This window comes from Chiloscyllium plagiosum, unplaced genomic scaffold (assembly GCF_037043375.1).
Source record: "Chiloscyllium plagiosum isolate Xiang-an unplaced genomic scaffold, Cpla_swu_hap1 HiC_scaffold_8, whole genome shotgun sequence".
NCBI classification, from domain to species: Eukaryota; Metazoa; Chordata; class Chondrichthyes; order Orectolobiformes; family Hemiscylliidae; genus Chiloscyllium; species Chiloscyllium plagiosum.
The window spans coordinates 74,421,428-74,447,290 of record NW_028270146.1 but is presented as its reverse complement, the minus strand read 5'-3'; the positions used below and the strand labels follow the sequence as shown (position 1 = coordinate 74,447,290).

Genomic DNA, 25,863 nt, shown 5'->3' with positions numbered 1-25,863 from the left:
GACTCCCTCAATTGCAAGAATGTCCTTCCTCAGACTAGGAGACCAAAACTGTTCTTTCATACTCCAGGTGTGGCCTCACCAAGGCCCTGTATAACTGCAGCAAGAAGTCCTTAGTCCGATACTCAAATACTTTTGCTATGAAGGCCAGCTTGCCATTAGCTTTCCTAACTACCTGCTGCACCTTCATGCCAACCTTCAGAGACTGTTGCACCTCACCTTTTCCTAAACTGCCACTATTCAAATAGTGGTCTGCCTTTCTGTTTTTGTGACCAAAGTGGATAACTTCACATTTAGCCACATTATATTGCATTTGCCAAGTATTTGCCTATTCAGCCAGTCTGCTCAAGTCACCCTGCAGCCTCTGAGCATCCTCTTCATAGCACACACTGCCACCCAGCTTAGTGTCATTCACAATTTGGAGATATGGCATTCAATTCCTTCGTCCAAATTGTTAATGTATATTGTGAACAGCTGGGGTCCCAGCACTGAACACTGCGAAACCCCACTCGTCACTGCCTGCCACTCTGAATAGGACCCGTTCCAATTCTCTGCTTCCTATCTGCCAACCAGTTCTCTATCCATATCGATACATTACCTCCGATACCATGAGCTTTAATTTCCTTACGAATCTCTTGTATGGAACCTTGTCAAAATTCTTTTGAAAGTCCTGATGCACAACATCTACTGATTCACCCTTGTCCAGTTTACTAATCACATCCTCAAAACCTTCCAGCAGATTTGACAAGCATGGATTTCCCTTTAGTGAATCCATGCTGACCAATTCTGTCACCACTTTCCAAATGTTCAGTTATTACATCCTTAATAATTGACTCCAGCATTTTCCCTACCAAAGACATCAGGCTAACCAGCCTATAATTCCCCATTTTCTCTCTCCCTCCTTTTTTAAGAGTGGTTTTTTAAAAAGAATTTTAGAGTTTTACAGAGGAGAAGATACAAATATTCTGCATTTCCTCTGGAAGAAACATTACCATCATTTAAATGTTTGTTCTAGTCTCTCTAAACAAAAGTGTCAAGGAAAGCTCCAGACTTTTATCTGTCTCTGTTAATGCATTATGGGTTGAAAAGTATTATAGTGGACAAGATGTGAGCTATTTAAAAAAAAACAAATGTTAAGGTTTTTTTTCTCATTTTTCTACCTTAAAATGATTGTAGTGATCATCTTTTATGATGTGCTGACAAAGCAGAGTCAAACAGGTTGACCCTCACAACCATTATACAGCAGGAAACCAGTAGCACGGTGGGCTAAACTGTAAACCCTCCAACAGTCTGGCATGAAAAACTTTAACCATTTTTCTTTTCTTTGTAAAAACACAAACTAGGAGCAGCAGTGGGCCACATGGGTCCTCGAGCCTACTCTGCCATTCAATACCATTATGATTAAACCTTTATCACAATGCCTTATTCCTGCATTCTTCTTATAACCTTTGAGGTATTTAAAACCTAGCAATGTATCTCTCTCTTTCTTGAATAGATTGTGACTTGGCCTTCACAGCTTTCTGTGTTAGAGAATTCTACAGTTCACTACCCTTTTGAATGAAGTAACTTTTCCTCAGCTCAGTCCAAAATGGTCCACGTGATATCCTGAGACTGGCCCCAACCAGAGAAAACCTACATCTATTCTGTCCAGCCCTGTTAGAATTTTATGTTTCAATCAGATGCCTTCTCATCCTTTTAAACTCCAGTGAATACAGGCCCAGTCGAACCAATCTCTTCTCATACGGTGAATGTCTGCCACACTCCCTCAATGACAAGTATATCCTTTCTTAGATAATGAGACCAAAACTCCACACAATTCTCCGGGTGTGGTCTCACCACATTCCCTTCTTCTGAACTCAGATTTGTCAGCCTTTAGCTCAAATAACTTTCCCAGTGCTTTTCTCCCCACAGTGTCTGTGATTGCTTTAAGTTCTCCCCCCACCCCCCTTTCATTCACTTCATGATTTTCAAGCAAGTTTGAGAAATTTTCTAAGTCTTCCACAGTGAAAACACATACAAAAGGTTTCACCATTTCATGTCTTTTTACTGACAGTTCCCTTGAGTTACTCTCTCAAGGACTGTCTTCCTTTTCAAATACTTGTCTAGTTCAGTGCCTTTTGGGCCTGTTCATTTATATTCAGCCATTGGGGAAAATGGGAATGTCGTTTTCATACAAAGTGTGGGAACATGCACCGAATAAGCAGGAGAGCCAAGGATGGGGGTGGAGAGGGTGGACTGTGACAAATCCTCAAGCCATTCACAAGTTAACAGTTAAAACCATGAGATAGATAAGCTAATCTTGGAGTATATGTTATGGATTATGATTTTTAAAAGTTTTGGTCAGTTACTCAAACAATAACATGACGCTGCAGAGTTTCTTCAACAACAGAAGTTTACTACACAAGACATAAAACAACAAAAAACAAATTATCTAAATGCAGGCGGTTAGAAAAACAATTTAAACCACCAGCAAAACAATGTTTGTACCTTCTCAGTTAAAACTATGCATTTAACTTTTTTTGCCCCCTTCCCTCTTATTCTCAAAGGTGGTTTTCAAACTGACACCAGCAGAGCTCTCTGGTATAGAAACCAGCTACTGTAGAGAAAGCAGCAAATCCACCTCAACTCACCTATCAAAATGTGTCCTTGCAGTAATATTTTTCACACTTCAATACAGGACAGAACTAAATCCATATTACCTAAATATATGATTTGTTTTCAGAATCATTAAATACCCACAGTGCAGAAAGAGCGCATTTGCCTCAAGACAGCCCCAACCCCCCCCAAAAGGCCATCCCACCCTATCCCCATAATCCTGCATTCATCATGGCTAATTCAACTAACCTATACATCTCTGGACACTACAGGGCAGTTTACATGGCCAATCCATCTAACCTGCAAATCTTTGGACTGTGGGAGGAATCCAGAGCACCAGAGAATCCAGAGGAAACCCACACAAACACCAAGAGAATGTACAAACTCCATACAGACAGGGTGGAATCAAATCTAGGTCTCTGGCGCTGTGAGGCACTGAGCCAACGTACCACCCGTATGTTTTAATCAAAAATCATAATTAAAGCAGGAAATCCTGTCCATTTGGTTCTTCACAGGTGCTCGGGTAATCATAGCCTGCAGAGATCTGACCAAGGCAGAAGCTGCAGCCCATGAGATTCGGGAAGACACTGGGAATAAACAAGTCATTGTTCGGGAGTTGGATCTTGCCAACACTAAGTCTATACACCAATTTGCTAAAAATGTCATGAAAGGTAATTAAAAAAACAAATGATATTTTTGTCCCATTTGCTGCAGATTTATTTATTTGACTTAGATTACTTAAATGATCAAAGAACTGTGAAGTATCTTGCAGACTGTATCAAAGAGAAATCAGGAAAGGCTACAAAGGTGCACAATAGATAAGGTGCAAGTTAAAGGCAGCAAAATGGCAGAAATACTGTATGGTCACTTTACCTCCATATTTAACAGGAGGACCAACAACATTGACTGAACAAAAGAAGAAATCAAAAATAGAGCATAAAGATTTGTAGAAAAGGGAAAGGTAAATGAGATAAATATAAAGGGGATATAACCCTCATTCAAATTATTGCAGTTTTAATCCTATAATCAGATAATCAAGAGTAGGGATGTAAATATTGTTTTAAAAAATTCTGTTTAACCTATTAAAATTATACTGATTAACTGTTTAAACATTAACAGGAGTGTTTACTAATAAAATACCAATACACTTTTCAGTTTAAATTCTACACAAAGATGAAACAGGATAATGGGTAAACCAATATCTTGCATAATATCCTCCAACATTACTCATGCCTTTCCAAAAAAGGTCATTTTTCTGCAGCACTTTTTCTATTCTGTTTTAAACATTCACTGCAATCTATTACTGGCAAAGCTGACACTTCTTGGTTAACTGTTTACTGTTTTTTAAGAGTCATAGAGGTTTACAACATGGAAACAGGCCCTTCAGCCCAACCTTTCCATGCCGTCCAGTTTTCACAATTAATTTAACCCCATTTACCTGATTCATATCCCTCCATATCTGTCCCATCCATGCACCTGTCCAAATGTTTCTCAAATGACAAAATTGTACTCGCCTCCACTAATGCTCTGGCAGCCCATTCCAGACACTCACCACAAACTATGTGGAAAAAAATTGCCCCCCTGACCCTTTTGTATGTCTCCCCTGTCACCTTAAACCTATGCCCTCTGGTTTTAGTCTCCCCTACCATGGAGAAAAGCTCTTGGCTATCTACCTTAGCAATGCCTCTCATGATTTTATAGACCTCTATAACGTCACCCCTCAAGTCTCCTACACTCAGGGATACACAAAGTATTTTACATCCCGAGTCGGGCATGGGGCTAACGTGGGAAATACTGACCTTGCTAATAATGCTGAAAGGCAGAGAGCAATAAAATCTTGTAGCTGCAAGACACAATTGATAATGTGCACGTCAGCAGGCTAATACTGATACCATAATTAGATTAAAATTTCATTGTGCTGACATCAAATAAAAGCCAAACAAAAACAAGTTCCTCAAGCCTTTCTTGTCTTTATAGGGGGGTTGTTCCTGTGATGACAGGGTGCACTATACACCACAGTGAATGAAAAATATTGACAGCAAATATAATAAATCCTGAAAACCTGGAAGTGATTCAAACCAAGCCATGAATCAATGGTACAGTTTGACACAGCCAGAGAATGGTAAAGCAAACGACTAGCAATCCAGACTGGTAGTGTAATAATCAATCAGCTCTTTGTTCACTGAATTCCTTAGCTTAGCTGCATTGCTGCATAAAGACTGGAGGAAAAGCCTGAGAGGAGGGTACGCAGAGGGTAAATTCAATGTTCCAGTGACCAGTCTTGGAACAGACTCCCACAGTGGAAGCCATTTATATCGATTTGTTCAAATGGATATTGAACAGAGTTGGATGTTAGAATTTAAATTTTGGGTGCAATATAGAAGTAATTTATAACAGGATGTATGACATGAGTCATGGTTCAGGGTTCCCTTAAGGTTCAGTTGGCACGCAGAATACAATGTGAGAAAATGTGTAAGGTTATGTACTGGATTAGAAGAATAGAGGCATAGACAGTTTTCTTAATGGGGAAAGGCTTCGGAAATCTGAAGCTCAAAAGGGATAGGTTAGTCCAAGTTCAGGATTTTCTTCAGGTTAACATGCGGGTACAACTAGCAGTTAGGAAGCCAAATGCAATATTAGAAATCATTTCAACAGCGCTAGAATGCCAGTCTCTGTGACATTATCATTTAACATCTTCAACTGTTAGCCAGAAGGTTGGTAGTTCGACACTAGCCAGGGACGATGTCTTCCGTACCGGGCAGCAAGGGATGTGCAGACTAGGTGGATTAGCCTTGGGAAATGCAGGATTATGGGGATAGGGTAGGGTGCTCTTCAGAGTGTCGGGGTGTACTCAATGGGCCAATTGACCTGCTTCTATAAACTGTAGAGACTTTATGATTCGGCAGTAGAAGGTAACAATGGACTCTGTTCCCTAAGGCCAACCAGCACCCCTTCCTGGCTTTGCCACATGTCGCTTCTGGGCCTGTTGCAGACTAACTAATAGAAATTGACGACATGTTTCACCTATTGCCTCCTGGTTGGTATAAGGCAAACCGGATATGTCCTTTCTCATCTATCAATTTCTGTGACATTCTGCCTTTTCTAATACAGGGGTTGCATAGCCTGGTCTGAACGAGAGAGAGAGAGAGAGTGTTATGTAACAAAAGAACAATAAAACAAAGAAAATGCCAAAAATACTGAGCACATGTAGAGAAACAGAATTAAACTTTCAGGTCAGTGACCTGCTGAGTATTTTCTGTTTTATTTCAGAGTTCCAGCATCTGCAGCTCTTTGCTTTTGTATTAATAAACAGGTAAACCCCTGGGCCGAAATACTGATAACTTGGCATCGTGCCATAAAGAAAAGGACAGATCCAGATGACACATTTTCCATGTTGTGACGTATTTTCTCATTCCCAATTCTGTTTTCCGACAGAGGAAAAGCTCATCAATATTTTGATCAACAACGCTGGAGTGATGATGTGTCCCTACACAAAGACAACGGATGGGTTTGAGATGCAGTTTGGTGTAAATCACCTGGGTGAGTTATAAATGAAGGCTGCATTTATAAAACCATCTTTCTGTAACCTTGGAGCGCAAAAGTAAAGTTGGTGCATTTGCCTACATCACACCTGTAACTGTTCTTCAAAGATCACGAATTAACTACCATAAATATGTGGCAGACCCGGACGCTATAAAAAGTGCTGTGTCGAGGTGAGCTCTCACTTTTCAGTGGGATATTTGGATTTTTTCAGTCAGCCTGTTTCCTCCCCTCCATGAAGAGAATTGCATCTTTCCGGGTTTGAGCCTCACTGATGTATCACTTCTGTGTATAAGAGTCTGTGCAGTGGGCTGCAATAGGTTGGTCAACCATGAGGGAGTCTAGTCTTGGAACTCAGCATGGAACCTTGTTCGGATGAAGGGCTGCTGGACTTCAAATGTTAACTCTGTTTCTCTCTTCACAGATGCTGGCAGACTTGTTGAGTTTCTCCAGCAATCTGTTTTTGTTTCAGATTTCCGGCATCCGCCAGTCTTTTGTTATACTTTGTGGATTTTTGGGGTACTATCCCTCCACGGCAGGGGAGTCTAAAATAGGTTTAAGGCGAGAGGGGAGAGATACAAAAGAGTCCAGAGAGGCTATTTTATTCCTACAGAGGGTGGTGAGTGTCTGGAATGGGCTGCCAGAGGTAGTGGTGGAAGCAAGTGCAATTTCATCATTTAAAAAAACATTTAGACGGGTACATGGATGGGATAGGTATGGATGGATACGGACCAAATGTTTCCATGCTCTAGACCTCTATGATTCCCCCTTACAATTTATATATCACTCCTCACTAAAAGAACTTTCCTATTAGACATAAGAGATCTGCTTTAGGTTGAGGCTGGGACAGAAATCTCTGATCCCAGTGTTCCTTGTGGGTCCCCACAAACTGGCCCCTGCCCTAAGCAGGGTGCATTCTGCCCAAGACCCATGTGTAACAAGCCTCAGACCACAGTTATTGAGCCCTGCCATAGCCACCTCCCTCTCTGTCCAAGACCTTGTGCCTGAGATGTACAAGAACTGCAGCTAATCTTAAAAACCATTATTAAATGGTGGCCAACAGAAGCACTTTCTGAAGCAAACATATAATACTGGAAAAACTCAACAGGTGTGGTCGCATCTGTGGAGAGAGAAACAGAGTTAACATTTCAAGTTCAATATGATTCTTCTGAAGAACTGAAGAATCTGCCTCTGCAGTAAGTTGCTTCAGTTAGAGGCACTTTGTTTCTTCCAGTGGTTAAACTCTATGCAACAGATCCCAGTCACAGGAGAATCGACCAATATTCCGTCAGAAACCACCAAAGTCAAAACAATGGTCTATGAACTTTCACTGTGAGCAAACTAGCTATAACACACATTTTGTTAACACAAATTCGCTGTGACACAACAGAAGAATTTGGGACACTGTTTCTAAAGTGCAAACATTTAAAATGTGATTACATTACCAACACTTTAAGCACTGTTTTTAAAGTGCAATTTTTCTCTAAGGTGGGTTGCACAAGAACTACTGTATGTGTTTACATACATAATTACATTTCTGAAGCAGTATATTGTCTCAAAACATTTTAGAACATGCTGAGGACATCAGACACTTTTTGACTGCAAGTTTTTCTACACTTTAACTTGTAAGGGTGATTTGTTCTGATCTCAATGAAAGGTCACCGATCTACAACATTCACTCTGTTTTCCTCTCTCCTCAGATGCTGCTTGAGAAGCTGAGTATTTCCAGCACCACCTTCAATTTTTGTTTCAAATTTGTAGCATTCTGCTTTTCCAAATCTAAATCATTGATGTTGCAGTGATCAGATGATTTTTGCAACAGAGTAAGGTCATTGAGAGTTCTAAACACAACACAAAATTTCCAAAGGAAATGAACAAAGATCTCAGAAGTTGAATGTTTTGCATTCCTTTGCCTTTAGGCCATTTCTTGCTGACCTGCCTGCTTCTTGACCTCATTAAACAATCAGCCCCTGCTCGCATTGTTAACGTATCATCCTTCGCTCATGTTTTCGGTCGAATCAACTTTAAAGACCTTCAGAGTGAAAAAAGTTACGATGGGGGCTTGGCTTACTGCCAAAGTAAACTGGCAAATGTGCTGTTCACTCGGGAATTGGCCAAGCGCCTGAAAGGTAAGATGCAGATTATATTTCCACAAGTCAGGTGAAAGGTTGCATTAAGCTCATTTGTTCAGAGCCAATCAGTTTCAGCTCAAAGCATAACTAGTAAATGCTAACCTTTTCAGGTTCGTTAGGTATTATCATATCTAACAAATGCTGAAAGTATCTGAGGATCCAGAGACCAAAGAATGGCTTCCATGTAATTCTCCTGAACAATGGTCTCAGCTTATACGGTGGGCAGAGGAGTTTCCATTGCCTGGTGCAAGACAGAGGAAAACAAATGGCTATTGGACCAACTCCTGATCACAATACCATTGGTGCCAACAAGTAATATATACATGTAGGTAAGGTCAGGGTCTCCACTGATCAGCTAATGGTCAAAATTCATTCAAGGACTATTTTAAATACAGTAAGCCGAATCAAAATTAAGACTATCTGGCTCTTTTGCACTTTACAAGTTGATGGAGACACCTTTCTGCCTTCTCTCAACCCATGCTTGCTATTCCAAAGGCTACGGAAAGAACCAGATCCAAAAATTTAAGACCAAGTTTCAAAGAAACTCACTTCTACAGACTAATATGAATGTAACGTTCATTACCTCACTCAACTCTGGCAGTATCCTGAATGACCTCTAAACCAATGAAACACCAGGATTTATCTCATGCCTGGTCACTTGATAACTCATTTATCTCTTAAGTTTTTGCTCACAGGTTCCAAAACAAAAGGCAGGATTGTTATATACCCCCTTCAATCAGCCCTAAGGCTTATTTTGCACCACTGGCAAGAAAGTTTTATATGGAAAAATACTTAATTACTAACAGTTCTTTTCTTTCCTTGTGGTCAGTTTACTCACTCCATTTTGAGAACACAATTTAGGCTATTCTCAGGACATTTCTCCTGGTATTTGATATGTCTCTGAGCTGTTGAAGACAGATCATCTGGAGAGGTACCACAATGCAGCCAGCTTCTGAGTGATTAAATCCAAATCCCAGTCAGAAACCTGTGGAGAGGATAAAATTGGTAGTATTTAGTTAGGCATCAGGTTAGACATCATTGATTCACTACTGGAAAATCTCAGACTCTTGCATTTTTAAGTGAAATGGTTGAAAGAGCTCCCAGTGATTCAGTTTGTTAGGGCAGTGAGTAGACAGCTGGATTGTGGGTTTTCAAGTGGTACTGTATAAACTAGTGACACTTCACTTTTTTCTTTACTTGCACAGGCACTAAGGTCACCGTGAATTCTGTGCATCCGGGCTCTGTCAAATCCGAACTCACCAGGCACTCGTTCATCATGTCCTTAGCATGGAAGGTTCTGACATTCCTTATCAAAACACCAAAACAGGGGGCACAGACAAGTATATACTGTGCTGTAGCTGAAGAGTTGCAAGAGATTTCTGGAACACATTTTAGGTTTGTGCACATCGCTTTTGTAAATTCAATTATGAAACTTTGGATGAAAGTGCAAACAGCCAATTCGATCAAGGCCTACTTTTTGGAAAAAAAAAATGGAATAAAGTGTGCGATGCCAACCTTGCAGAAACCCTGAAGGAGGAAATGGGTTCAGAGTTTTGCAACAAGCTTAAGTAGCAATGTTTTAATTATTTCATGGAATATGGGAAACAGTGGCAAAGCCAGAATTTGTTGCCTGTCCCTTGACTGAGTGGCTTGCCAAACATTTCAAAGGACAGTTTAGAGTCCACCTGAAGGCTAAGGGGTGACCTTATTGAGGTTTGTAAAATCATGAGGGGCATGGATAGGGTAAATAGACAAGGTCTTTTCCCTTAAGTTGGGGAGAACTAGAGAGCATAAGGTTTAGGGTGAGGGGGAAAGATATAAAAGGGACCCAAGGAGCAATTTTTCCACATAGAGGTTGTTGCATGAATGGAATGTGCTGCCAAAGGAAGTGATGGAGGCTGGTACAATTACAACATTTAGAAAGCATCTGGATGAGTGTATGAATAGGAAGGGATTAGAGGGATTTGGGCCAAGCGCTGGCAAATGGGACTAGATTAGGTTGGAATATCTGGTCGATATGGACGTGTTGGACTGAAGGATCTGTTTCTGTGCTGTACATCTCAATGACTCACTGGGTCTGGAGTCATGTGTACGCTAGACTAGGTGATGATGATGGCAGGTTTCCATTTGTCTAAAAATCCACATCCCATTAATGAATAGAAAAAAGGACCACAGTGAGCCAGAGGGTTTTTATGATAATTGACTGTAGTTTCATAAACAAAATGTAAGTTGCTAGAAAAACTCTGCAGGTCTGGCAGCATCTGTGAAGAGAAATCAGAGTTAACATTTTGGGTCCAGTGACACTTCCTCAGAACTAATGGTAGCCAGGAAAATGTCAGTTTATATGGAGAATATTTGGGGTGTGTGTGTGGGGTGGGGGTGGTGGGGGGGAGGAGGAGGAAGGTGGAGAGTTGATGAAGTGGGGATAGAACCCAAAGAGAAGGAAGCCAGTTGGACAAAGGAGTGGATAACAATCTGGCTGAAAAAGTGAATATCTGTTAGGAGAATGTTAGTGACTAACTATAGGTAGTGTGTAATGGCAGACCATATGATAATAAGGCCTGATGTGTGAGGGAGCGTTCAGGCCCTAAAATTATTGAACTCTATTGAGTCTCGAGTGCTGCAGGAACCCCAAGCGGAAAATGAGGTGTTGTTCTTCAAGCTTCATTGAAACAGCGCATCAAGCCCGAGACAGATTTCTCAGCAAGGGAACAGGGTAATTAGTTAAAGTGTCAGGCAACTGGAAGCTCAGGGTGTTTTTTGTAGGCAGAACGTAAACGTCCTGCAAAGCGGTCACCCAGTTTATGTTTCGTTTCCCCAATGTTAAGTCAAACGTGTTCACAGAACTAAAATCCATTTGCTTCTATTTTAAAATCCAAGTCCTATGTTTTATTCATGCCGATTACATAAAACCTTTTATTGTAGTCTTTTAAAACATTGTATTTATTTTACAATTTTGTGAAGCAAGTTATTTCAGATTAAGAATGCAGTGTTGCACATGTACAGTAAACTTTTACAGTTTTTTTCCAGGCAAGTAAGGTCCACCAAACCTAACTCTGGCTTTAACTTTGATTCCTATAGGAAACCATTCTTCACTTAACATTGTGATTTTTCTCAGAAACACAACCACAATTTTGATTCAGGATTGCTGTATGTGTTTGGTTTTCTCCACAGTGACTGTAGACCTGCATTTGTGGCACCTCAAGCTAGGAATGAAGAAACAGCAAGGAAGTTATGGGATGTCAGCTGCAAACTTTTGGAGATTCGATGGGATTGAACTAATTAAAAAATGAAATTCGAAGGAAACAAGAGCAACTGACTGCTTTCTTTTAACTACTTTTGATAGTTCCTATAAAAACACTCCAGAAAGTGCAACTTTTTGACTAACAAATTGTTGCTTCTGAAGTTGGTCACTGCACCAATCTAAACATCAACCTATAATCGCAAATCTTGCCTGCTCCTGCCATATGATTTTGGCTATTAAGGGGAACCTAATATTTTGCTCTGGTTTCCAAATCACCTGTGTCAATATCCCAATACATGATAGTGAACTATCAAACTACAACAATGACTGCTTCAGCACAATATTACTGTTAACATGTTGCTGCATAGTACTGACCATGCATTAATGACCAGCATTGCTTTGTGCTTTAGAAAGATAGTTTGGGTTCTTCATTGTAAACCAGCAGTAAACATTTAAAGTGAGAATTTTTTAAAAAATTATGCAATAACAAAGTGCTGCAGAAGACAAGAAACAGAAAGCTCTTGACGGTGCTGTCTCCTTTCAAGCAACAGGTGTTATCCTTGGTATCCTGGTCAATATCGTCAGTCAACATTAAAGAAATAGTAGTGAGTTTTGAGAATATTAGCTCAGCTTGAGGTTCTGGATACATGTTTGCTTGCTGGGCTGGAGGGTTTGTTTTCAGACGTTTCATTACCATACTTGGTAACATCGTCAGTGAATCTCCAGTGAAGCATTGGTGGTATGTCCCGGTTTTATTTTTGTGTTTAGGTTTCCTTGGATCGGTGATGTCATTTCCTGTTCTTTTTCTCAGGGGGGTGGTAAATGGGAGGAGGAAATCAACAACAAACTGCCATTCCTAGATGTCACAGTAGAGCGAACAATCAATAGGGAACTTCAAACCAGTGTCGACAGGAAAACACCATATACAGACCAAATACAGAAGCAATCATCCCACCATCCAAAAAACAAAGCTGCATTAGAACATTATGTCAACGAGCCAAGACACACTGCAGCACAGAGGAATGAGGAAGAAGAGAGGAAAATCACCAATACAATGTATATCCAAAACGAATGGGTCCCTAATGAACACAGTCTGCCGATTTCTCAGGAACAAACCCCAACAAGCAGATAAAACGCATCCAGAAACCCTAGCCACTCTCCCCTACATCAAAGGCATCTCGGAAATGACTGCCAGACTACTCAGACCCCTTGGCATCATGGTAGCCCACAAATCCACCAACACACTAAAACAGCAGCTAATGAACTTGGAAGACACTATACAGACAACAAACAAAACTAATGTCATTTACAAAATACCTTGCAATAACTGTAACAAACACTACATTGGATAAACAGACAGAAAACGAGCCATCAGGATACATGAACATGAACTAGCCACAAAAGGACATGATCCATTCTCAATAGTATCCTTACATACAGATGAGCAAGGACACCATTTCGACTGGGACAACACATCCATCCTAGGACAAGCCAAACAGGGACAGGCATGAGAATTCCTAGAAGTATGGCATTCCAACCAGAACTCCATCAACAAATACATTGACTTGGATCCTATTTACCACCCCCTGAGAAAAAGAACAGGAAATGACATTACCAACCAAACACAAATAAAAACCAGGCCATACCACCAGTGCTTCACCGGAGGCACACTAATGATGCTACCTAGTATGGTGACAATGTCTGAAAACAAACCTTCCCGCTCAGTGAGCAAATTTACATCCATTTAAAAATAATTATTGTATAAGAGAGCTTGTGCATAAATTGGTTGTAATGTTTCCTGTAACAGTGACTACATTACCATTTTGGAATTCTAGGTGTCACAAAATGTGGTATATAAATTAAAGTCTTTTTGTAAAACCTACCTCTTTCACAAGATTTTGGTAATATACCCTAATATTTAATATGAACATACACAACAGAAGCTTCTCAAGCTCACTCCAGAGCTGATCTGTTTGTTTTGAATTCCACATTTCCACCTACTCATGACAATTCGTGATATTCTTGCCTCTGAGGCAGTGGCATCATTGAATATATTTTTAAGGTCGAGGTAGACAGAGTTCCAAAGTCACATGAGCCTCAGAAGAAATACTTTGTCTCTGTGCTAAAAATTCTTAATTTTATAAGCATCAACTATTTTGGACCAAAGGGAAACATTCTGTCCATTTCCACTTTACAAGAACCATTCAGGGACTTACACACTTCAATCCAGTCACCTTCTCACTCTTCTGAAGTCCACTTAGAACAAGCTTAACCTACTCTTGTAAGATAATACACATATTCCAGATATCAATAAAGATTAATACTCATTTTAACCACCTCCAACATATGTAATGTGGCTCACTGTAAAATTTAGCTTTGCATGACTTTTTAGAACTTTATGGGCATTATTACAATAGATGTTGATAATTGTAGTAAGCACTTTCTTACATAGCACCGCTCTGGAAGGCCATTAGATACAGCACAATTAAATATATGTCAGTCTGTCGTAGTACATTTCCAATATAAATCACAATATAGATTCCATTATGTTTTATTAGTCATAAATTATTTGAAATTCCAAAAGTAGTCACTTAGACAATTGTAATTTTAGTAGACAAAGTTTAATTGTTTCGCAAAAATTGATAAAATATACAAGCTGTATGCTGTTTTAGCTCGTGAGTTTAAACATTCACAATAATTATTAAAGGGTTATCTGAAGCTTCTCTTAAAATGAAAAGATCAGCTTACAATAGTCCAGTTACAGAAACATTGCCATCCAGTTTGTATTTAGGGCTAAAACCGAGTTGGAGAGTTATAGAGTTTAAAGTGCTTTTTACAGTGCAATTCTGAAACCATAGAAGCGAATACTTTAGTAAAACAGAGAGAACATGTGGATGTTGAATAATGATATTAAACCAATAATAAACTTTGTTGCATAGTGCTTGACAGTGAAAGCTTCACAATACATCATAATTCATCATAGCTCTGCTGTGCTCCAATTTAAAAGCCAAATAAGGTCTACCAGACCTCTAAAATTCATCTTTTAAACCAGTATCATGTCAGCGACAAATTTAATTTAGAAATTAATTAATTTTGGATTGCTCAGGCAAGAGCTATTAAAGTACTTAGCTTTTTCAGCATCTACGTTTAATTTTTAAAACTTAGAAAGACACCAGTGATCTGAGATTGTTATCCAGATTTAAATAATAGACCCTTTTATGGACAAAGGAGGAAATAGACAATTTCATTTACAGTAATAGTTATAGGGGCATACATTAGTGAAATTTTCAATAACTCAGAACCTACATAACCAACTGAACCTCTCCTAATTACATACCTGCTCATTTTGGCATGCACACACTCCTGAAGAAATTAAGGTTGCTTGCAGAAAAAGGGATTCATATATTAATTCTCAAACAGTTTAAATGGTGAGGGACATGTCAACCGGTCAGTTTCCATATGGCTTCAATGAACTCAGTGCCACAGATCTTGCTGGCAGTGGGAAGCCAGCAGAGAGGAAATGCAAAATAAATATTTTTTAACAAAAATGTCGCTGTGATGAAACTCCAACAAATATTTTCACATTTTGCTTTCTCGAGAATTTCCAAATAAACAGATTGAACTAGGTAAAATCTGCAGATGCTGGAAACCAGATTCTGGACTAGTGGTGCTGGAAGAGCACAGCAGTTCAGGCAGCATCCAAGGAGCAGTAAAATCAACATTTTGGGCAAAAGCCCTTCATCAGGAATAAAGGCAGAGAGCCTGAAGGGTGGAGAGATAAGCTAGAGGAGGGTGGGGGTGGGGAGAAAGTAGCATTGGGTAGTGGGGGAGGGGATGAAGGTGATAGGTCAGGGAAGAGGGTGGATTGGATAGGTGGAAAAGAAGATAGGCAGGTAGGACAAGTCATGGGGACAGTGCTGAGCTGGAAGTTTGGAACTAGGATGAGGTGGAGGAAGAGGAAATTAGGAAACTGTTGAAGTCCACATTGATGCCCTGGGGTTGAAGTGTTCTGAAGCGGAAGATGAGGCGTTCTTCCTCCAGACGTCTGGTGGAGAGGGCGCGGCGGTGAAGGAGGCTCAGGACCTCCATGTCCTCGGCAGAGTGGGAGGGGGAGTTGAAATGTTGGGCCACAGAGCGGTGTGGTTGATTGGTGCGGGTGTCCCGGAGATGTTCCCTAAAGCGCTCTGCTAGGAGGCGTTCAGTCTCCCCAATGTACAGGAAACCGCATCGGGAGCAACGGATACAATAAATGATATTGGTGGATGTGCAGGTAAAACTTTGATGGATGTGGAAGGCTCCTTTAGGGCCTTGGATGGAGGTGAGGGAGGAAGTGTGGGTGCAGGTTTTGCAATTCCTGCGGTGGCAGGGGAAGGTGTCAGGATGGGAGCGTGGGTTGTAGGGGTGCGTGGACCTGACCAGGTAGTCACAGAGGGAACGGTCTTTGCGGAAGGCAGAAAGTGGTGGGGAGGGAAATATATCCCTGGTGGTGGGGTCTTTTTGGAGGTGGCGGAAATGTCGGCAGATGATTTGGTTTATGTGAAGGTTGGTAGGGTGCAAGGTGAGCACCAGGGGTGTTCTGTCCTTGTTACGGTTGGAGGGGTGGGGTCTGAGGGCGGAGGTGCGGAATGTGGACGAGATGTCCTACATAGACTTCCAATGCATTGAAAGGTCCACCTTTCATAAAATGAGGAAGCATTGCTTTCAATTTTATACTTTTATCAGTAAATTCATTAAAAAGCAATGTCAGCTGTAACACTTTTATGATTCTGTGGAAGCCTTCTGTGACTGAAACTGAACATGGTGGTCATACCTTTTAATAATTTAATCATTACAATTTTAAAATTGGATACTATTTCTTTCACGTAAGTAGCATAACCTTTTAAAAACAAAACTTCTAAAACTATCCAACTCTACTTCAATGTATACTTAATATCAGAATTTGCCAAAATCCTAACTCGATTTAAATGTCTGAATTGTTTTTCATGACTAAGGTTTGAGCTAATGAGGAGGCTTACTGCATCCAGCATCCCGACACAGTCCTCCCTAAAAACACACAGACACACACACACAATTACTGGCTACACAGGCAATCCGAATGCTGAACTATATGCAATTAATCTTATTTATTTCTAATTTCAAAATCTGTGGTATTTCCTGGGGATTTCTCTTTTGTACACTTTGCTCAACTTTTTGTTCTAATCAGAGGCTTGAAGGAAAGCTTTGCTTAATGTGGCAACCCTCCATTTCCTGACTGATTGGAATAATGGCATCCTTGCAATCCATTGAATAAAAACCTTCACATTACAGCAATTAAAAAAAATCATGTGCAGCATTTATGCACCTTTTCAAAAGAATGACTTTAAAGCAATTACAGTTACAATTTTCCAAGAGAAAAAACATTTATAATACTATTTAAGCTCTTGGTACTGCACAGCACTACGCCACTTCTTTCATGTCCCAGATTTACTTCTGTAAGATTTATTTCAGCTGTAAATATTTTGAATATTAATTGTGAATGCAGCCCTGTACCAATCTAAATACAACAAACTTTGTCTTTATCTAAACAGAATCCTCAATATTACAATATATGATTAAAAATTATGTATATTTACAGTTCTGGATCATAATCACATTTGTGAATTGTAATATTTACAAACAATATCATACATTGTACTATTAATGAATGAAAATACATAAGTAACTGCATGATGCAACATTGTCAGTCATATCATCAATACAAGTTTTAGTTTTTTTTACAATGTTTACAAGACTGATGCGATGCTTATTAAACTGAATATTATTTCTCAGAAACTAAAACTCCCAAATATAAAAGTCTAAATTGTACACATTATAAAAATAAGGCATCTCTCAAAATGAAAGAAAATATCAGATGGAAAGGATATCGATGTTACATAGTCATTCTATCAATTCAGAAGAGCAGGGTTTTTTTCTGACTAGTTAAGGTATTATTTCCAATAGATGTGTTGTATTAATTCAAGTTGGCTGCAACATTATGTTACAGTATTTGTGCAGGCAAACTATCATTTTCAATCAGTAATTAATTTAGAATATCAAAAGTCATTAGATATTCAGAGTTTAGCAAAGACGCTGAAAATTTGGTGAAAAGTTTACAAAATGTCTCCACTGATATGTAAAGTCAGCATATCCAGTATTGTAAGTACAGCACCAAACCGTCACGATTGAATCTGAACAATTAAGAGAGGCCGAGGTGACATTTTTTTTTTTAAGTATACTCAAATTACCTAACACCCAACTCCAGGTCGGGATAAACAAGACACATCTTTATCTAGCAAGTCTTTGGGATCTGCCTGCACTATCACAGTGTTCAGCTGTGAGTTGGTGATATTCTGCAAAAGTGCAGCTTGACAAAATGAAATTTGCAGAATGATATTTCATGATGAATGTCACAAAATAATGCCATGCCATTATTTATCCAAGTACTACCGAATGGGAAGTTAGAAATAGAAAAACTGTACTTACTACTTAAAAATATATACCTTTTGATCTGATGTATGTTATGTTTTTGTACTTGAATCTAACACAAGTAGGTACTTTAACTTAAAACAGAAAGATGTCCTGGTCTTTCAAATTGAATCTCAAAAGTGACAAACTATTTTCAAATTAACAGCTTCATTACCATTGAATTTTCTCTATCTGCAAATTATATACAAAAAAACCCAACTTTGACTATGAAAACAACTTAACCTCAAAATCCATTTGACACTGTGTAGCAAAGTGGTACTTTCTGTGTGAACAAAAAACTCAGATTTGTGCTGATTTAGCCTTGGTAGACTGGGATGACAGATGTTCTTCAGGTAACTTCACAAGATCACTGGGTTGAAGCATTGTCAGGAAAAGGCCAAGGGTTTCCACTACTTAGTGACTCGACCATCATTTGCTGTGGGGAGAGTTTGGGAGGACAACATCAGGCTGTGCTGGGACCATAATGGCATAGTCAGCTGACATTCAACAGCTCAGGTTAGATATGGAGTATCAGCATGAGATACCAGTGGTTCGCAGGCACCATGGAACAGTACACAGTGAAAAGTCGATACCTTAAGAAATTAAGCAGAAGAAAACAGCATCAAAAGGGGAGGAAAATCTTGCTTTTATTTGAACACCTTTGTGTCTTATCTAAAGGTGCAAGTGGAATTCACAAGCTGCTGACTGACAAGTGGATATCATGAAACTTCATCAGTGAAACATTTCGCTGACTGTGATGCTGACATTTATAAACTTTTGCTCAACAACTTGAAGGAGATGGTGCTCACACTCCAAAAAGTGACTTTAGCAAATGCAAAGAAGAAGTGGGGCATGTATTGTTCCCCTTCGAAGCTCAGGTTTCAATGAAATATATCAAATCACATTGGTAAATGTACAGCAGCATCAGGCTTTCTGTGAAAATGAATTGGTTAAATCAGTCTAACTGGGTAAGTCAAACCAAACAGAGTTGAGTCTATGCAACATTGACCACAACCACAAAACATGAAATTATAATTAACTTGGCCAAGTTAATGTGTTAGTAACCTCCACTCTTTTAAAGAGCTCTGCCAACATCAAGCCAGTTATTTACAGTGTCATACTCCAATCACCTGTGTAGTCAACTCTTGTCTCACAGAAGCCTTATGACTTACCCAACCAGTTAACTTGAAATACATCCAAAATCAGAATGCTGCACATGGGGAGGGGTAGAAAAGAGCTTAGCAATTGCTTTTTCTATTTGAATTTTAAAAAGTAAAGCTTTCTTCAGGTCACATAGCAAAATGATAGTACAATATCCATTACAGAATTTTTGAGATTTCCTTCTCTTCCTTTTTTGTTCTTAAATCTAATATTTCATGGCAAATGTTTTTGAGGTAGCAATTACAATTCTTTTTGCCCTCATGATTCTCCAAGTTTACTTGCGGTGGGTTTTTTGTTGTACAGTCTTAAGTTGGTGTGACTTCAGCCAGTCCCTACAAATTTTCGGTATGAGTTCATCCTCAGCTCTTTCAGCAGCCTCCAGCACTTCCTGCACACACTGCACTGCCTGCACGTGTTCAAGCTTCACAGCAACCAAATAGGCAGAGCGATATTTACCACACAACAGGAAGGCTTTAATCTGTGGATAAATTCAAAACACGACATTACAAGATATCTTCTGGAAAGTGCAGATTAAAACTTTCTAGAAATTATCCAGACAGTCTTTTCCAAACATAAAAGTGGCTCTACGAGGTAAAGTTTGTCAATTTCGATTGCTGACTTGCTTCCATATTTTGCAGGGTTAAGATTTCTGGAAAGCTGCACAGGACTTACTTGACTGGCGTACTACAAAGAACGTGATTTGTCAATGTTACAAATAGTAAAGATTTTTCTCAGAGGTATAATCCACACATAACTCCATCATAATTAATTAATCATTTCCAAAAGTACAGAAAACCTCTGAGATCTTTATTTCAAAAATATTTTCCAATTCAAACTGAACGAGCTTTGCATAAAGACAGTTCTCAACGTAACCTCAATTTGTGATCATGACTATTGTTGTTGTGGCCAAACCTTGGCCTTAAGTCTTTACAGTTCAAGTGATGACCGGGTAAATTTGCTGAACCAAGAATTTACTTTCGAACTTTGAAATCTTTCAGTAGGAGTTCAGAAATATGTACCCTAAAAGTTTCAACTTATTTCATCCTTGCTTACCTTATTTTCATCTTTCTTCATTTCAAGAATCAGTTTCTCTAGGTCTTTTGACTGCAAAAATATGAATTGATTCATCAATCTATTGAAATATTACTGCAAGTACTCCACCTATTCAAGTTTCTCATGGTAGGTTTTATTAATATCACACAATTTGTGGTATTTCTTCAAGAACATACTTGAAGTAATTCACTCAATAAAGCAATAACTGGTTGTGTGAGACTCATGTAATTAACCTTCTTGAACAAAAGGCCAACTAGTTCATGGCTGACAAAAGCTAAGTACTTTAATAACTGACTGAGGTCCACAGTTCCTTGAAAGTAGAGTTGCAGGTAGATAGGATAGTGAAGGCGGCATTAGGTACGCTTTCCTTTATTGGTCAGAGCATTGAGTATAGGAGTTGGGAGGTCACGTTGCAGCTGTACTGAACATTGATTAGGCCACTTTTGGAATATTGCATGCAATTCTGGTCTCCTTCCTATTGGAAGGATATTGTGAAAAAGGGTTCAGAAAAGATTTACAAGGATGTTGCCAGGGTTGGAGAATTTGAGGTATAGGGAGAGGCTGAATAGGTTGGGGCTGTTTTTCCTGGAGCGTCGGAAGTTGAGGGGTGACCTTACAGAGGTTTATAAAATCATGAGGGGCATGGATAGGATAAATAGACAAGGTCTTTTCCCTGGGGTGGGGGAGTCCAGAACCAGAGGGCATAAGTTTAGGGTGAGAGAGGAAAGATATAAAAGGGCCCTCAAGGGCAACTTTTTCACACAGAGGGTGGTACGTGCATGGAATGAGCTGCCAGTGGAAGTGGTGGAGGCTGGTACAACTAGAGCATTTAAAAGGCATCTGGATGAGTATATGAATAGGAAGGGTTCAGAAGGATATGGGCCAAGTGTGGGCACGTGGACTAGATTAGGTTAGGATACCTGGATAGCATGGACGAGTTGGACTAAAGAGTCTGTTTCCATGCTGTACATCTCTATGACTCTGACTTAGAAAGATACACATTGACAAGCAACTGACATAGCTGAGAATTTGGAGAGAGCCTTGCAATGACACATGTAGCAGTTATAACCTCAAGATTAGCATCCAAAACTTCTCAAGGTAGAAATAAGGGGAAATGAAGCTATTTGTGAAGCATTGTATTTTGTATATTTGTAGTCAAGTGTGTCACTCAGTATGGGCTCAGGAAATAGAGTAAAGATTCATTCCCTCAGAAAGTGGCTGGAACTTTCCCTGTGCAGTGGCAGAGTGGGACAGAAAAATGAATTTTCAAGGTTATGATTCAGAACAGCTGGGTCTTAACCGGATTTAGTCAATCTGTGCAAATTGCAGAAGCATAGCAATAAATAAATATGTATTTCATATACAAGATAGAACTCTGGAAGCATAGATATAAGGAAAAGTCTTCAGAAACAATGTGAAATCAATTCAGATGGAGTGAAAACTAAACATAGTCTCTAATGTTTGTAAATAAATAGTTTCTTACATTAAGTTGTATACGTGTTATGCTGCATGGGTTATTAATTGTTTTCTGGAATAAAATTCAAGGTATTAAAATAGTTGCATATGAGAGAGTAGTATTCTTTAAAGGAAAAAAAGACAAACTTCCAAAAAGTTTGATGAAAATTTTAAACCAGTACAAACATACATTTAATCCTAATTTTATATTTGTTTTGGACCTGATCAAACCCCCTCAAAATATATTAAGAAGATAGCCTAGACCCCCAACTTTTTCTTATTTTTTAAACGCAAGTATAAGTGTTCCGGATGCGATTCGATTAGTCAAACTATCACACTTGAAGCAAAATACACTTTATTCTCACATTATAGTTAAAACACAAAAAGAATGAAAGAATTGGAATAACAACTTTATTCAAAAACTTAACAGACAGCAACTGTTCAATATAATAAGATCCTACAAACACAGCCTTGGCAAAGGCAAATTCAATAAAATACATTGTCTCAAGTACAATTCTCCAGTCCAGAGGAAACTCAGAGACAGCGAGGGAGTGAGAGAGAACCCAAGCATTTTTCTGTAGGAGAGAAAGAGAGAGAGAGAGAGAGATACATAGCAGTTTCCAAACTCTAGCAGTTACTGAAGGTTAAACTAAAATCCTGGTTTCCTAGAAGCTTGACAATGTGTTTTTTTAAAACAGCAAAGGCCTCAAAAGAAATTTACTTTATTGGCTTAGAACAGGCCACTCTGCACCTCTGTCTCTGCCTCTCTTCAGAAAAAAATGGACAAAGGACACCTCTTAAAGCCATAGTATTATCACAGTTTCTATGTTGATTATACAAGAATAAACTATTCCACAACTGACCTTACTCATACCAGTTCATTTGTTTCACATGGACTTCAATATAACCAAATTTCCAACACAATAATTGCTGCATTTAACTAACATGTTCATAACTTATTTTTGTCAAACTGAGAAATTAAGAACCCAAGTCCATTGGGGAGCACAAGCAAGACTTAAAAATATTTTTGTTTACATTAAGAAATAATGAACTTCAGTTCTAAAAACATGGAGATTGGGAAAAAAAACAAATGGCAAAGTAAGGCAAGAATCTCAGATTTGCAGTATTGGAAATAAGTTATTTTACATTTGTTTTTCAGACATGACAAAGAGCAAAGAGAGTGTGTACGGAAAGAACCCAATTTGCAATCTAACTTGAAGCTAAAAATTATACATTTTACCCTCAAAATGTGTTCAGATAGAATGATCGAAGCTGCATATTGACATCTTGTGGCGAATCTTACCTTAAATGCTAAATGGTCTTCTTGCCCACTAGAGGGCCCCATTGCTTTGTCACTCTACAATGAATGCAATTTGACTAAAACAAATGTAGCAAATTTTGCAATTTAAAAGATACAGAGCAGTCGACATCAGCAACATAATAAAAGTGAGTTTCAAAAAGCATCTATGTGAAAGGGTGTAACTCCAGCAATGTTCACACTTGTCCCTGCATGGTTCGGTCTAGAAATGTCAACGTTTCTCAAGGTGCTTTAAAAATACCAACGCACTTGGGAGACCTCTGTCCTAACATCCAGAAGTGAGAAGATTTGTAGCTCGGGTGCTCGGCGAACAGAACAACAATCCAGAAGTGTTAGTTTCCCAAAGAAACCATTATTATTGGAGAAAACATTCCTCAGTAGTCTGTGTACATGACTGCAATAATGAAATGTATTTATATATTTTGAGATTTGAGGTTTTCTCTTTCTCAGACCCTGGCACACTAACTATCTCTGTGATATTTAGTGAATCACATGAACCTTGTATTTAGATGGAGATGTGTCTTGAAAGTAAAATGAAGGAGGTATTTGACCTGTCCCTAAGTCTGCCTGAAACTAAGTGGTGTGATTGTTAGAGATTAAAAGAGCCCTAGGTTTTTTTTACTGGGAGGTTTACACTTGGAGACAATGTCAGCAGCCAATGTGCTAACGGTGGTTAGGACCTCCAAAATCCCAGAAAAGCACTGAGAATGTCATTTGTGTTTTACAATTGTGCTTTAAACTGTCCAGTTAATTCAAAGACGAAAAAGAATTGGGGTCTGAATGGTAGCTAATCAGCATCTCTATCTAAATACAAGCTCCATGTGATTCACGTTGTCACGGGATTGGCTTTGAGATGGAAAGCGATATCTGATTACAGGACTTCACTAAATATACAGAGACAGTTAGTCTGCCATGGTCTGGGAAAAAGAGATCAGCTAATCGCAGTGTGTCAATGATTCATACGTCAGAATGCAGGTGGATGCTCGAGTTTGGACTGAAAAGACCAAAATCATTAGGTATTAAAACAAAGCAAGTTAATTTTCTTCCATTGTATTAGAGAGAATCTCTACGAGTAGTCTCACCATGAAAGATAGATTTGGAGTTAGAAGTAATCAGGCCTAGAAATGAAAACACAGAAGTGAACTACTGAGAGCTAAGAATAATTTTGGACTGGTTATGGGAGAACTGAATGTCTACTTAAGGGCAGTGCAATATATAATATCTGATGGTGATTTTCTTTTCAGTAGAGTTCTGCAGTTTAAACTAAAAGATGCTGACAAAAAATGCTCCATCAATCACCTTTTTAGTCTGCTTGTTACAATTTGGATCTTAAAACATGATATCTCGTGTTAAACATTCAGCTAATTGAACTTCTAGTTATTAGTCTCTACAAGTATCATAACAACAGCAAAAATGTACCAAATAGTTAATAAATCCAGGAAATGTGAAAAGGAAAATAAGGAATACAGAGTCTGCTCGTAGACCGTAGTATGTCCAATCTCAGATAAAGATACCTGATCCTTTCAAAAACTCTCTTAAGCTCCATGGATCCCAGTTTGAAATCCTAAGCTTTAAATAGATAACAGATGCTTTCATTTCCAAGAATCCCTTGCCTAAAATAAATTATTGCCACTTGAAATGAGCAGCACTTGGCAGATATGTTAATTAGAATATTGAAAAAAGGAACATTTTCACTGAAATGTGAATGGCTCATTATTTGATTATATTTTAACGTTACAGAAAATTTTATCAAATAGAATGAGAGTTGGAACTGGTTAGATTATGTTATGGATTAGGACAAATCTTTTTCTAAAATTGGCTACTTCTATCACCACCAAGCAGTTGACACTTCTGTTTTTTGTACTTTGAGAAGTGAAAATGAAATAGAATTAAGGAGAATCCAAAAGGTTTTTACAAATACATTAAGGACAAAAAGGTAACTAGGGAGAGAATAGGGCCCCTCAAAGATCAGCAAGGCGGCCTTTGTGTGGAGCCGCAGAAAATGAGTATTTAAATGAGAAACTAAATGAGTATTTTGTATCAGTATTTACTGTGGAAAAGGATATGGAAGATTTAGACTGTAGGGAAATAGATGGCGACATCTTGCAAAATGTCCAGATTATAGAGGAGGAAGTGCTGGATGTCTTGAAACTGTTAAAGGTGGATAAATCCCCAGGACCTGATCAGGTGTACCCGAGAACTCTGTAGGAAGCTAGAGAAGTGATTGCTGGGCCTCTTGCTGAGATATTTGTATCATCGATAGTCACAGGTGAGGTGCCAGAAGACTGGAGGGTGGCAAACGTGGTGCCACTGTTTAAGAAGGGTGATAAGGACAAGCCAGTGAGCCTGACCTCAATAGTGGGCAAGTTGTTGAAGGGAATCCTGAGGAACAGGATGTACATGTATTTGGAAAGGCAAGTACTGATTCGGGATAGTCAACATGGTTTTGTGTGTGGGAAATCATGTCTCACAAACTTGAGTTTTTTGAAGTAACAAAGAGGATTGATGAGGGCAGAGCGGTAGATGTGATCTATGTGGACTTCAGTAAGGCATTCGACAAGGTTCCCCACGGGAGACTGATTAGCAAGGTTAGATCTCATGGAATAAAGGGAGAACTAGCCATTTGGATACAGAACTGGGTCAAAGGTAGAAGACAGAGGGTGGTGGTGCAGAGTTGTTTTTCAGACTAGAGGCCTGGGACCAATGGAGTGCCACAAGGATCAATGCTGGGTCCACTACTTTTCATCATTTATATAAATTATTTGGATGCGAACATAAGAGGTACAGTTGGTAAGCTTGCAGATGACACCAAAATTGGTGGTGTAGTGGACAGTGAAGAAGGTTACCTCCGATTACAATAGGATCTTGACCAGATGGGCCAATGG

The 25,863-nt window shown here is 39.1% G+C and overlaps 2 protein-coding genes across 10 annotated transcripts in view; one reads left to right on the top strand and one right to left on the bottom strand.

The window, feature by feature from the left end:
- Positions 1-13,390, top strand: part of rdh12 (retinol dehydrogenase 12) — a 30,107-nt gene extending 16,717 nt beyond the window's left edge. Inside the window, exons 3-7 of the mRNA XM_043697962.2 lie at positions 3,108-3,263; positions 6,028-6,132; positions 8,052-8,261; positions 9,470-9,659; positions 11,439-13,390. Coding sequence (XP_043553897.1) covers positions 3,108-3,263; positions 6,028-6,132; positions 8,052-8,261; positions 9,470-9,659; positions 11,439-11,541 — 764 coding nt within the window. The 3' untranslated portion in view covers positions 11,542-13,390. The remainder of the gene's footprint in view (positions 1-3,107; positions 3,264-6,027; positions 6,133-8,051; positions 8,262-9,469; positions 9,660-11,438) is intronic.
- A 717-nt stretch (positions 13,391-14,107) lies between these two features.
- Positions 14,108-25,863, bottom strand: part of zfyve26 (zinc finger, FYVE domain containing 26) — a 104,146-nt gene continuing 92,390 nt past the window's right edge. For 3 of the 9 annotated variants that reach the window (XM_043697941.2, XM_087989996.1, XM_043697940.2), the window contains exons 41-43: positions 21,689-21,733; positions 20,206-20,256; positions 14,108-19,630 (exon numbers count right to left, since the gene is read on the bottom strand). In XM_043697941.2, the coding sequence (XP_043553876.2) occupies positions 19,427-19,630; positions 20,206-20,256; positions 21,689-21,733 (300 nt within the window). In that variant the 3' untranslated portion in view covers positions 14,108-19,426. Of the gene's footprint in view, positions 19,631-20,205; positions 20,257-21,688; positions 21,734-21,757; positions 24,097-25,863 lie in introns of those variants that run through there. The other 6 variants (XM_087989999.1, XM_087990000.1, XM_087989997.1 and 3 more) reach the window with 6 other exon arrangements.